This window comes from Phalacrocorax carbo, chromosome 7 (assembly GCF_963921805.1).
Source record: "Phalacrocorax carbo chromosome 7, bPhaCar2.1, whole genome shotgun sequence".
Lineage (NCBI taxonomy): Eukaryota > Metazoa > Chordata > Aves > Suliformes > Phalacrocoracidae > Phalacrocorax > Phalacrocorax carbo.
In genome coordinates this window covers 17,324,798-17,339,670 of record NC_087519.1, presented here as the reverse complement: position 1 = coordinate 17,339,670, position 14,873 = coordinate 17,324,798, and the positions used below count along the sequence as shown (strand labels likewise).

Below are 14,873 nucleotides of genomic sequence, written 5' to 3'. Positions count from 1 at the left end.
GCACTGTGCCCTTATGGCCAAGAAGGCCAATGGTATCCTGGGCTGCATTAAAAGGAGTGTGGCAAGCAGGATGAGGGAGGTTGTCCTGCCCCTTGCTTCTGCCCTAGTGGGACTACATTTGGAGTTCTGTACACAGTTTTGGGCCCCCCCAGTTTAAGAAGGACAGGGAACTGCTTGAGCAAGTCCAGCGGAGAGCTACGAAGATGATCAGGGGACTGGAGCATCTCCCTTATGAGGAAAGGCTGAAAGACCTGGGTTTATTTATTCTGGAGAAGAGGAGAATGAGGGGGATCTTATCAATACTTGTAAGTATCTAGAGGGTGGGTGTCAAGAAGATGGGACTGGACTCTTTTCAGTGGTGCCCAGTGACAGGACAAGGGCAATGGGCACAAGTTGGAACATGGGAAGTATCAGCTAAACATGAGGAAAAACTTCTTTCCTGTGAGAGTGACAGAGCAGTGGAACAGGCTGCCCATGGATGTTGTGGAGTCTCCTTCCCTGGAGATATTCAACACTGACCTGGACACGTTCCTGTGCACCTTGTTCTAGGTGTACCTGCTCAAGCAGGGGGGTTGGACAAGATGATCTCTAGAGGTCCCTTCCAATCCCTGTCATTCTGTGTTTCTGTGATTCAAGAATGTATTATTTTCTCAAGATCTGAAGCTTTATATTTATTGGCTTGGGTATTTACTTTTCTTAGTATTTGGAATGAAAACCAGCTCAAGTACTTAGCCATCCCTCCTTTCATTTTTTCTCTAATAGAAAGAAAATGTGATGCATTTCACCCCAAACCCAATATGGTTATAAAAGTTTATTGGGAGTTGGTGCATATGCAGGATGAAGGCAGAGGGAGAAGGTTTTGATCCTTTTCTGAGGATAAATTTTCCAGAAAAATCTAAAAGCAGCAGTTGTAATCAAAGGATTCATTTTGGTAGCACTTGGGGCATTTAAAGCCATATGAAAAAGATGTTTATTTTCCTTCTGAATAAAATTCCAAACAGGTTCCTATAGCAATAAAGATCACATGAAGTATTTCCTGGCAACATGAATAGCTAGCTGGGGTGGCTGTGGCCTCAGGTTGACTTTGTACTGTCCCACCTCTCATCTGGTTATTAATCTGCCTGATATGCTCTAGGTCTCACTTATTATTACCTAATTATTATAAATTTTTATTATGCTACTGTTGTAGAGATAGAGATATGCAAAAGAAGGCATCCTTCACATCTAGTACAGTAAACTATTTATGCTCCTCTTTTAACGAGGTCAGTAAAGTGTATGGATTAGCCACTACTGGATGTATATCTTGGACTATCTGATTTATAACCCTTAAATCCCGAACTAGTTGATATTCTTTGCCTCCAGATTTCTTTACTGCCACTAAAGGAGAATTATATTCTGATTCACATTCTACTAAAAGCTCATATTCTAAAAATTTTGTAAATAACCTCTCTAATCTGTTTCGAGCCTCCCACTTAAGAGGGTATTGTTTTTGTCTTACCGGCTTGGCTCCAGGTTTTAATGTTACTTTTACTGGCTCTGCTAATTTAGATCGCCCCAGAACTCCACTTGCTCAAACTAAAGGAATTACTACATTTTCCACTTCTCTGGGAATCTGTTCTTTCCTGGAGGAATCCTGTAACATAAACACTCTCGCCTCTATGGCTTTTGATTCTGGTATTAGTAATTTAATATCTCCATCTTTAAAAGTTATTTGTATATCTAATTTACTTAATAGATCTCATCATAACAGAGGTAGTGGGCATTCAGGCATATACAGAAGCTGGTCAGTTATCCATTGTCTCTTCAATTTAAAATTTAATAGCTCTAAGAGAGGCTAATTTTTCTTTGTCCTGTTGCACTACAACATCTACTGATTTATGACTAAATTTCTCTTTAAATCTATTCAATACCAAATAATTGGTTCCCGTATCTACCAAAAATTCTATTTCTTTATTCTCTAGCTTCAGTGTAACCAGGTGTTCAGCTAGGGTTGATTTCCTCAGTCTCCTTCATGCCAAACTACTTCAAACATTTTACCCAAATCCCTAGATTCAGGTTCTACTAGTTTCTGAAGTTTCTTATCAATATCTGGGGCTGATTGTCTTATGAATATAGAGACCAATTGAATTGCTGCTTGTGTTTTTTCTGGGTCCAAATTAGTATATTTTCTGGCAGTTACCTGCAGTCTTTCTATAAAGCCTGAAAGGGACTCATTTAATTCTTGTCTCACTTCATAAATTTTGACCAATTTATTGCTTTTGGCATTGCATGTCTTACTCCAAATAAAATCTATCTCTGATATCTAGTCAACATTCCCCTGGGTCCTAGTTGATTAGGGTCCCACTCGGGATCTGTAGATGGAAAATTCTGATCCACTGTCCCCTGTAAATTCCTATTAGCATGTGCTCTCTCCGCCTGCCTTCTGGCTGTATTCAATACTATTTTCTTGTCAGTTTCATCAAGCAAAGTATCCAGTATCACAAGTAGAACAACAATTTTTCAAGTTCTCACCACATTTTCCTCTTTTCAAAAACATTGCCATTGAATCTTGTGGACGTATCCCACACTGTTTCTGCCACTCTGGATGATTCCACAGTGTAAAGAACAAAACAACATATGCCACTTTTTTTCCATTTGCCTTCGCTTTTACAAAACAACATTAATTGCAAGATGGTATTATATTGTAATGTCCCATTTTCTGGCCATTTCTCCACACCTTCCAATTGATACATTGGCCACCAAGATTGCAATATTCAATTAATTGTTTCCGAGTTAGTGGGTCACCACCCCCGATGTATTTCCAATGCTTCAAAATACATCCCAAAGGTGTTCTTTGTGGGATAGGTTTCTTACTCAGAAGTGTTCTCATCTCCCAATCAACTAGTAGTTGTGATTGTGCACTATCACAAATACTTGTCAGAGGGACTCCAACCCCTGTTAGAGCTCCCTCTGGGATCCCACTCTCACTGGAAATCCCCCAATGGGATCTCTACCCCCCTGCTAGATATCCCTGGAGACTTCAACCCCCTGTTGAATACTCCCCTGCCCTTGGGCCCCGTTCCACAGGCTTTCGCCTAGCAGAGACTTACCAACCGAGGTACCTCTTGGCCCCAACCCTGCGTAGCTTTTGCCACACCTTATGGGCAGGCCTGTGGGACTTTAACCCGCTATCCTATCCTATGTGGGAACTAACCCCATGTATTATTCTACCTGTTTCTTCTTAAAAGAATGCCTTGTTTACCTCAATCTAGGGGATCTTGCTCAGAATTCTCCAGTCTGGGGATTGGAAGCTCTCCCTGAGAATCCCTTGGTGCCAGCTGGAGGTCCCACGATCCCGCAGATCCGTCGAGATTCAAAAGCAGGGTCCCATCTGGGGTGCCAAAACTGTTACCGAAAAACGCGGCAAAATCAGAAACAACTCTTTAACACCAATTTAGTATTAAAGAGCAGGCATTCTTTATTCACGCCGCCGGATGCACGGGGGATCACTCCTCCTAACGTACATACCTTACACACCTTTCCCATACAATTTATAGATCAAAAAATTACATATTCATACATATTCATTATTGTCCTTTCTACTGATTGGTACAAACTTGCTCTTTCCATATGTAAATTACTGCACAGGCTCAGTTGCCCTCTTCCATTGTTCTCTTTTGAGTAGGTGGTATTACTTGGGTCGGTGGTCCATCAGTCAGTGGTCACGATCTCCCCCTGCCGGAATTACCTTTTACCTACTTGGTTCTTAATCTGGGCAGTCCTGGCCAGTTTTCTCAGTCCACTACATGAAACTACATTTTGTCATCCTTTTCTGACAGAAGCACATTTTCTATTGTTTTGTTCACATTAGTGATTACCTAGGGACTAAAATACAGATCAACAGATACACTGATTTGTACACTCCATGTTCCCATAATATAACAACATCCCTGGTTGATTAATTTCATCACTTTGGTTACACTGTGAGCACACTTTGAATGGTATTACCAAAAATAAAAACCTAACCTGATACTATAATTGCAAGCCACCCAAGAAGCTTTCTTAATCTTACTGCTGAACATTTCAACCCCTCCTGAAGTGGGTTGACTGAAGGAGAGGAGGGGAAGTGAGAAAGCTGCTACCATTCAGTTGGGTGAGACCATGGATTTGACCAATGAATTCTCGCCCTGTCAGTAAGGGGTAGAAACACAACGAAGCTCCCATGACAGTTGTAATGCATCTCAGCAGAGTTCTGTGGTTACTTGCATTGAATTTCTGCTCGTTTACCTGTCAATGGCATAGTTACATTTTTTAATTAACCGTGAAAGATGAAGCTAAGGGGAAAAATTTGTAGACTTGCAAGTAAATTTCCTGGGATCAGAGGTGTTATTCAAGAAATAGAGAAAGAGGACTGCAGTATTTTGGGTTCAGAATCTTGAATCCTTTGTCAGCATTGAAAATGACATAAACAAAGTTATATAGCACTTGCTGGGAGATCAGCAAAAGCCACTATAGTAAGTTATTGTATTGGGTGTATTGCAACTATGCTAGGCTGGCTCACGACCATATTAGTGGCAATCTCCACGGATGGAAAATTTCATTTAAGATAGTTCACATGAATCTCTTTTCTGTTAATACAATTAATTAAACCTATTGCCAGGAGGTAATTTACTTAGTGAACTAATAATTACTAATTAATTCTACTTTGTCAGAAAAATGTAAATATTCTTTGTCTCTAATATAATACAGAAATGACAGAAGACTCACCCCTATGGTATAGCCCATTTTCCTACAGAAGATGCACTTTTTCAGTGTAGTTGGTTACTCTGTCTTCTAGTAGTTGAAATTTCTAGGTCAAATATGCTCACAATAGTTTTAATACTTTGTCGTGGTTTAGCTGGCAGCTCAGCCCCACACAGTCGCTCCCTCGCTCACTCCCCCAATGGTAGATGGGGCAGAGAATCAGAAGGGTAATGCTCCTGGGTTGGGATAAGAACAGTTTAATAACTAAAATTAAAAGAAACAACAGAAATGCAATGTAAAGGAGAACAACGAGAGGTGCAAAACCCCGGGGGAGGGGAACGAACGGCCGAAACAAACCGCACATGACGCAGGCACTCACCACCCGCTGACCCAATGCCGTGCCGCTCCTGAGCCGCAAACTGCCCCCCCAATATACTGGTCATGGTGTCACATGGTATGGAATGAACATGCCATTGGCCAATCTGGGTCAGCCGCCCCCGCCATGGCCCTGCCCCTCCCAGCCCCTGCCACTCGGCAGAGCATGGAAGCTGGAAAGGTAGCTGACCCCCCATGGTGAAGAGAATTAACCCCTTCTCAGCCAAAACCAGCACATTCTCCACACCTTGTTGCATACCATTTACACCATGCCCAGGTCCCATACCAGCCAATATAACCTTACCAACCACCACCCCTCCCTTTCCCATCCTTTAACATAATACACAGACATCATTCCCTTAGTTCATGGACCTTCCCTGTAAAATGTCCATTAAAATGTCCACTGAGTTCACCCAGTCCATGACTCTGGGCTCCATCTGTTGTATCAGTCTTTCAGGGTGGGAGAGATGGTGTGTGTCGCATTGGGTTGCTGCATACCAAGTCAGTCATCGTTCCACCACTGCTGCACTGCTTGTTTCACAGTCTATCTTCCATGGATTGGGAGGCTCGTACTCTGATATCATTGATACAACACAGAGGTGACACACAATATTCATAGCAGTTCACATTGTGCCATTCACTTCATTGGCTGTTTTCGCCCAAAATCAAATCCCCCTTGAGGCACACATCGGATTTCTCCATCCGCCCACATCACCCACCAAGTACACCCAGGTCCTCGAGCAAAAGCAATCCCAGAAATGGGTTTGCCTTTGCCGGAGGCAGGAAGAACCCAGACTGTTTTGCCCAACATACTTTTTGCATGCACTACAGGGACTCTATCCCCTTCCACAGCGTGTAGGATTTCTGACTGGGCAGGGCCAGCTCGATTGGTAGATCCCCTCGTGTTGACTAACCGGGTGGCTTTTGCTAAATGTGTATCCCAGTGCTTGAATGTTCCACTCCCCATTGCTCTCAGTGTAGTTTTTAACAGTCCATTGTACCGTTCAATTTTTCCAGAGGCTGGTGCGTGATAGGGGATGTGATACACCCACTCAATACCATGCTCTTTGGCCCAGCTGTCTATGAGGTTATTTCGGAAATGAGTCCCATTGCCTGACTCAATCCTCTCTGGGGTGCCACGTCACCACAGGACTTGTTTTTCGAGACCCAGGATAGTGTTCCGGGCAGTGGCGTGGGGGACAGGATATGTTTCCTGCCAGCCAGTTGTTGTTTCTACCATTGTAAGCACATGGTGCTTGCTTTGATGAGTTTGTGGGAGTGTGATATAGTCAATTTGCCAGGCCTCCCCATATTTATATTTCAGCCATCGTCCCCCATACCGCAGAGGCTTTACCTTCTTCGCTTGCTTGACTGCAGCACGTTTCACATTCGTGGATAGCCTGTTCAATAACATCCATGGTCAAGTCCACCCCTCGATCATGAGCCCACCTGTATGTTGCATCTCTCCCTGGATGACCTGAGGTGTCATGGGCCCACCGAGCTAGAAATAGTTCACCCTTATGTTGCCAGTCCAGATCCACCTCAGCCACTTCAATCTTGGCAGCCTGATCTACCTGCTGGTTGTTTCGATGTTCTTCAGTGGCCCGACTCTTGGGGACGTGAGCATCCACATGACGTACCTTTACAACCAGTTTCTCTACCTGGGCAGCAATATCTTGCCACAATGTGGCGGCCCAGATGGGTTTGCCTCTATGCTGTCAGTTGCTTTGCTTCCACTGCTGTAACCAGCCCCACAGGGCATTTGCCACCATCTCAGAGTCAGTATAAAGATAGAGCACTGGCCACTTTTCCCATTCAGCAATGTCTAAGGCCAGCTGGATGGCCTTACCTCTGCAAACTGGCTTGATTCACCTTCTCCTTCAGCAGTTTCTGCTACTTGTCGTGTAGGACTCCATACAGCAGCCTTCCATCTCCGGTGCTTTCCCACAAGGCGACAGGACCCATCAGTGAACAGGGCATACTGCTTTTCATCTTCTGGCAGTTTGTTATAGAGTGGGGCTTCTTCAGCATGTGTCACCTCCTCCTCTGGTGATAATCCAAAATCTTTGCCTTCTGGCCAGTCCATAATCACTTCCAAGATTCCTGGGCGACTGGGGTTTCCTACTCGAGCCCGCTGGGTGATCAGTGCAACCCATTTACTCCATGTAGCATCAGTGGCATGGTGTGTAGAGGGGATGTTTCCTTTGAACATCCAGCCCAGCACTGGCAGTCGGGGTGCCAGGAGCACCTGTGCCTCAGTACCAACCACTTCTGAAGCAGCTCGGACCCCTTCATATGCTGCCAATATCTCTTTTTCAGTTGGAGTCTAGCGGGCTTCGGACCCTCTGTATCCACGACTCCAAAACCCTAGGGGTCAACCCCGGGTCTCCCCATGTGCTTTCTGCCAGAGGCTCCAGGTAGGGCCGTTCTCCCCGGCTGCAGTGTAGAGCACATTTTTTACATCTTGTCCTGCCCGGACTGGCCCAAGGGCTACTGCATGAACTATTTCCTGTTTAAACTGTTCAAAGGCGTGTCGTTGCTCAGGGCCCCATTTGAAATCATTCTTTTTCCGGGTCACTTGATAGAGGGGGCTTACGATCAGACTGTAATTTGGAATATGCATTCTCCAAAAACCCACAACGCCCAAGAAAGCTTGTGTTTCCTTTTTGCTAGTTGGTGGAGACATGGCTGTTATTTTGTTCATCACATCCATTGGGATCTGATGATGTGCATCTTGCCATTTGATTCCTAAGAACAGGATCTCTTGTGTGGGTCTTCCGTGGTGTCATAAATGGGAGTTTTTGCTTATGTTTAACCTTGCGGTTTTTCATTTACAAGAGAAGTATTTTGATCCTAGGAGATAAGTTGAATCAAATGCTGCAAAGCTTACGTAAAATACACTCTTTATTCTGTCTGACGTCAGAAGAGAAAGAAAATGAGTTATGCTTCAGCTGGAAGTGACCCAGGGAACCTCCGTTTAGAGTACAGTGGGAGAAATGTAAGGGGAAAGGAAGTGACGGAAAAAGGGAAAAATGGAGAAGGTGTGTTGGAGAGAGGCTTTTTAAAGAGTACTTAAGAGAACAGGTGGAGGCCCAGGAAATCTATAGTCTTACGTGTGTATTTTAAAGATGCTGCATATCCTTGGTTGTACTTCATTTGTAGTGAACCTCACTTGAGCTTCAAAGCATTGGTCTTAGCATAAACCCTGTGAGGCAGTGATAATGCATTTATTTGCTGACCAAGGAACATGTATGCTTATGGCTAAATTTAGAAAAAGCTACTACAAGAAAATTCTTTTTATCACTCAAAATGTGTGGTGAGGGGCCAGTTCTCACCGTTCTCAGCTGACTTATCCTCAGCATGAGAGAAAATGTTAATGGTTAGACCAGTAAGAATACTAGCTAATAATTATTTTACAATGTTTGCTATAATCCTTACGCTAATAGCACAAAACCTGATTTTCGTACTTGTCTGGGCAAATGTATCTTTGAATTCAGAGTATATTTAGGTTGGCTTAAGTTTAAAGGGGCCCATCATTTTTGTTATCAAAGTGCTAAACATATTTGTCTGAGCAATCAGGGAGGTGTATGTGTTTGAGAACTGTGCCCAAAGAAAGAAGATTGCCAGATCTGCATTAAACAGCTGTTATGCTGCTTCTTGAGATGAACACAATAGATCAGAGATGTCTACTGGCTATGGTCTGACAAGAAACACTTAATGCAGCTATTTGCTTCTCAACATGAATTTTTCTGTTAAGCAGTTCTTAGTGGCATTTTTTCCCCATTTTTGCTTGGCCATAGTACATGCACTCTTCATCCTAACTGACTGCAAATATTGCTGAATACTTATTTTCCTCTTTAATTCCCTCTTTCTCTTCTTAACCCAGTAAAGAACTGAAAAATTTTTTATTATTGTTTATTCGATATACTAGACAGTTTAGCCAGAGAGCCTAACAGGTGATGGAGCTGGCAAGATTTACTTATCCTTGCCTTTTTGATACTTCTTCCTTTCTGTTGCTTCTAATTCTTGAGGGGTTATTTAGGACCTTTCTCCATGCAAAGTATTGCAGGCAATCATTGATTGGTGTCTTTTTATTAGATGCAATTAAAAGGCTTGGCCTACATTAAATACTTGTATTAACGTGAGTAGATCAGCAGTGGCAGAAATCTTGACTGATGTAATACGCAGCCAAAAGCCCTCGTGTAAAGTTAACTGGCCCAGCATAAGAGAAACCTGGGAGCATGTTGTTTCTCTACCTGAGCTGATCTGGCTGATCTAGGAGGAGGAACTTTTCTCTAAATGAAATAGATGTAGCATACAAACGTAGCTCTCCCCAGTCCTAAGTTGTGTCTGCACATCTGTATGGACTGTGAGAAGGAAGTACACCTGACAAACTGATTAAATTTCTGACTATGTACATTAATTTACAGGCAATGGAAAATTAGCATGACTGTTCTGCTAATACAGTCATATTTGGTTCAGCTTGAGAAGATTGATGTTGAAGGTAGTTGGTAACTTCCTGAAGGGCCCAAGCATGGGCAAAAAGAGCACTGGATTTACTGAAGTGAGAAACACTGAGTAATCCTGCAGAATAAAGTCCCAGGCTGCTTTTTCCTGTCACCTGTTTTTCAAACAGTTGGTGTTTTCTGTTCTCTGGGCATTGGGTTTCTTCTGATTTTTAACTATTTGTTGTATAGTTAAATGAGCAGTAAAGTGCTTTTTAACTGCTGCAGCTCTGAACATGATAATGCTCGTATCTTAGTGCCAGTGGTTGCTGTGTCATACCTATTGGAGTTCAACCCTGCAATCATTCTCATGATTGGTGCTCCAACTCATGGTTTTAATACCTAAGTAAATCCATCTGTAAACAATATCTGCCCTGCAGGGACTGTGTTTATCAGAAGGAACCTAAGCATTATTGATTACTGCTGTTTTCATATAGACTATTTGAAGAGTTTGTATTGACACAGTCATATCCTTGATATATCCATGCAGTGCAGCATGTTGCAGGTTTTAGAAATATATTAAATATTTTCTAAATACAGCTGTTTTGGCAATTGTGCTGGTGGGAGAAATATGGGGCTCCATTCTGCTGCCAGACTCTTGTAATTATTTCTGTTAATGCTGGGGAACCACGGACTTGTAAGGACAGAATCTAACACCTTGTTGGAAAAGCTTTGTCAAAGTTGTCTAAAACTCAGATCTTGCTCAAATTGGATTTTCAGAGTTTGTCTGAGAGCTGTTGATGGTGGTTCACACCCCCAACTTCACTCCTGTAGCAACACATGCTCAACATCCTATTCAAATGCTTTTCTTAATCATTGCTGCATTAAGAAGGATGACTCTGTTGGTGCTTAGCATACCTGGATATGTAAAGTCTAATGCTGCAAAATCTCACTCTAGTTTAGGTCTGGCTAAGTAGGCACAAAGCTTAGGGGTGTGCTGTTATTTTCTAATTCTTTTTTCCTCCTTTACGTGCTGGATTAAATGAGAGAGCATCCCAACTCTGACCTGGGTCATGACAGTGTGCATTAAAACAAAAGAAAAAAAGACCAATAAGGAGGAGCTTCCAAGCCATGCTGTGGGGAGGAGTGAGTTATGTGGCTTATAATGAATACAGGTAATCCTAATGAATGACAGGTAAGAAAAAGTCCTGCTGGCAACTGAAAACTCCCAACAAGCCATCAGGGCTTGACCTACCTCCATCTCCTACCAGCAGATCAAAGCTGGGTCAACTTAGCATAAAGCAAACTGTCAGCAATGTTAGTTTAATTCTGATTATTAAGTTAACGGTAGGTGTTGTCTGATTGTCCTCTTCCTTTCCTTTCCGATTCCCCTTTCGCTGTTGTTTTCTCATTGTGTATGGACCCACATAACACTCCCTCCCTCATTGCTGCACGACATTATAAATTCTCCCTGACACTCCCCAAGAATTATAAAAGTTAATTACCACCAAGCACTCCTAATACACTTTAAGGCAAAACAGACAGTGTTCGGAATAGTTTCAGTCCAGGCAATATTGGTTTAAATTAATGCATGAACACTGATAAAGATATTAATAATTAGAGGTTGTGTTTCCACTTTGTTTCCAGAAGTTTGTACGTTGAAAGAAATGTGATGTTCCCAGCTACAAAAAGTTAACCTTCCATTTCAGAGGAAGCGTATTCCCCTGAAAATTCCAGGTCATAATTACTGCACAACCTGAGCAAACTGAAGCTTGTATTCATTGGTACACGGCAGTGTCTTGGGTTATTCTGGCCCTAACTAGGAGGATTCACCCCTGATGAGCCTTGATGTAACCATGGGCATGTCAGGGTGCTGGCAACTGAAGCTACCAGAAATGGTGCCTCATTTCTTCATCAGAGTGGACTCCAGCATAATTTCAAAGTTACAGTGTAGAAAAAGAAGCCAGGATGAGTCAGGAACTCACAGTAAGAATGTGTTATTTCTTTCATTTCTTAGACACTGTTGTATGCTTGTTGCAGTGATCAACCATTTTACTAGAAAAAAAGACTGGCTTCCCTTAAAATCAAGTTTTCTATTTTTTGGAAATAATTCCAGCAGCTTTTGGACACTTGCTGCCTTAAGCCATGGGTCCTTCTTTCAGATACTAGTCATTCTATGTCTAAGACTACTATATGCCCATTTAATAATTTTTTTTCCAGGCTGAAGAGTCCTAATTTATGTCACCATTTGCATATCCTTCAGTTCTTTTCAGTTCTTTTCAGTTCAGATTCATGACCCTGAACTGGAGATTAACAGTCTAATATCGGTCTCATTTTTGACTTTTGCATGGCCCCTCCTAGTTTTCCAGACAGCAGTTCTTCCAGGTGGGCTGGACAATGCATCTAGGTGTTGCTCTGGGGAAGAATCTAGTGCTTCTTGCTGCAAAGGATTTAGCATTCAAAAGGCTGGGACAGAGGCACCCCCAAACTGCTACTTTATACCATACCTAACCATTTGCCTTTGCTAGTTGACACTAAGTGACTTCCCATGTGACACTCAGCCAAAAAGGGCCCAGGACTTAGCTCAATCAGTAGACTTCTTCAGAGATTCCCAATACACCAAGCAAGACTACAACTTGTACATATTTTCTGTAGAATAGATTGAAGTTTCTGGTTACCTGTTGCTTTGGAGTGAATAACTTTGACAAATAACAAGTCATATAAGTATCTAACTACTCCTTCACTTCAGTAACTGTCTTTTCTCTCTTTCTATGTTTTTAGAAGCAGAAACAGAAATCCTATTGGTCCTGGAAAGTACGGATATGGAAAAGTGCCGTACATTTTACCTTTACAAACTGATACTGGTCAGCAGCCTGAGAAACTTCGGAGGCAGCGACAGTCATCAAGGAACCACATGTTTCAGCAGAGTCCAAGTCCCATGAACGCTTACAGCCAGGCAGCTAGTCCTTCACGCCAACATGGGAATCTTTATCAAGAAGAAAGTGGGCCTCAGGCTGGACATCAAGTCCTGGGACCCTCAGTTTATCAGTCATCTTCATTTCCTGTATCTCAAAGCCTGTTTCACAGCAGTGACTCAAACCATCATGGGTCTGCATCACACCAGGCAGTCCAGGGTCAGCCCCAGCCTCAAAGGGCTGCAGCAATTGTGTGCATTGGCACTTACAAGCAATATAAACTCTGCAACACAAATGTAAGTCTGGTTTTCCTGTATTTAATTTGTTGGACAGCTATTGGTTTTTCCCTAGTATGCTAAATGTTCACATATTCAAGAAGTTAAGTTGAACATAATTTTTTATTTATTTAATGAATTTTTTTGTGAACTTATTTTAAAGTGTCTTGGGGAGTACTGAAAGTAGATGCATAATGTTACAGTTACCTAATAGCATGGCTTCAAGGATTTTAAGCAGTCACTAAACCTACCAATATGTATGATTCTAGTTTGATAGAGGGAGAAGCTGAGTTACAGACAAACTGAATATTTTTCCATGTAAGAAAAGGTAAAATGGATTTGGGGTAGACCACATAATGAAGGCTCCCTGCTTCTCGATCCCATAAGATAAGGTTATCCTTTTGGGAGTGCTAGTCATGCTCTAAATAGCATTTAGAGCCAGCACCCTGTAGCATACATCACTCCAGTATCTTTCTGTGGTGCAGTGTGGATTCTGTGACAGATGCTACTTTTACAGCATACAAGCTCTACATGCTTTGATTTTTGGCTTCCTAGTTTACTGGAGAGAAAATCTGTTCTGCGTTAATTTTTAAATAAAACTTATTCCATTATTACTTCATTCAAAAGTGTTTGGCTGGGTGTAGCTCTATGCTCTGGGGCAGTCTCCCATTGTATGTGGGAGGCTAGGGAGGTTTTGCTGTTTCTCCCCACAAGCAATTTTCATCCTGCTAGAATTTTCAGTTTCTGGCTGTGTCATTTTAGTAATTCCTAAAGTATCTCTGCCTAGTATTTGCACCTTATTTGGGCTACTAATCTAACTTAATGTTGCAAACTTGAAGAAGCTTATATTTGGATATTAGAAGCAGGATGTTCAAGAGTGGTCTCAATAGGTTGAGACATCAGGCCATATTTTTCTGGGTGGGTGCACATCTGATTCTTCTGCCTCTTACATTTAGTGGAAGCCTGCATAGTGGAGATGTAGCAACAGAACATATGATCAGGATAGTAAAAACACAACCTAAGCAAATCAGACAAGTGCTTTTTTGCCTCTTAGTGTAGCAGTTATTACATTTACTGGAATGGTCCATTCCTGTACAATGGAATAAAATCCATTGATCGAGACAGTTGATTGCAGAGACCTAATGTCAAGAAAGTTTTAGTGTATTTGTCTGAAATGGAAAACATGAAAGGGCTAGTCTGAGCCTCTGAGAATAGTCTCTGGTACAAATTGCTCTTTTGAAAAACACTTTCTGTTTTTTGAAGGAAATGGGAAGGGAACTTAGTGCATGGGCATTAATTTGGAAAGTTTTCTGTGCCGAATTTGTGCAATGCTGTTCAAGTGATACACATATGTCCCAGTCTTTCTTTCATCCCTTACTGCATTGAGGCAAAAAGTTGAACAGCATTCTGCCTGACTTAAGAAATGTAACAGAATTATTTCCAGGAAAGATCTCTTTTCAGAGAGCAAGGGGTGAGAGGTGAGGAAGTTGGAAATGCGGTGGAAGAAAGAAGCAATCCCAGATGGCTGAGGTATGAAGGAAGGTTTGTAGAGGAAATTTGTTGAGAATGACAAGTAGGCTGAAGAGAAGAGGGCTGTGAGCTTGTGAATTAGACAGGGCCAAGATATGCAGGTCAGCATGATGAGTGGCCTGGCCATTGGCAAATATATTTTGGTAGTAGGGGAACAGGAGTGAAAATACTTTTGTGTTAATTTTAGAAACTCTTGTTTAAACAGAAGACTTCAATAGATGAAGAGGAAAACATAGGTGAGAGTAGTGTTCTATCTTTGCAATTGTTGCATGTGTAAATGCAGTTACAGAGAAATCATTATTTATATTACAGGACACTTTTAATAACAAAGAGAAACTGTAAATGGTGCAGCTCCTCCTAGGCATGGAACTCTACATAGTGATATTCTTTATTTAGTAACATTTCTGTTACCCTCGGAGAAACTGTAATTGCTATTCAGGGTTCTTTTTCTCCCTAGAATGTGGTAATTAATATAATTATAAAAAAGAAGTTGCTAAAAACAGTTTTACTATAAAGGCCGGGGTGAGAGTAAAACAAGGCTGATAGTGTTTCGCTTTGTTAGCTTGTTCTTCATGATTAAATGCTTCTGCATGTGGGCGTTAATTTAATTT

General features: G+C 42.0%; 1 protein-coding gene across 1 annotated transcript in view; it reads left to right on the top strand.

The window, feature by feature from the left end:
• The window catches only part of THSD4 (thrombospondin type 1 domain containing 4), a 345,527-nt gene that overhangs the window by 44,333 nt on the left and 286,321 nt on the right, over positions 1–14,873 (top strand). The window contains exon 5 of the mRNA XM_064456549.1: positions 12,324–12,753. Coding sequence (XP_064312619.1) covers positions 12,324–12,753 — 430 coding nt within the window. The remainder of the gene's footprint in view (positions 1–12,323; positions 12,754–14,873) is intronic.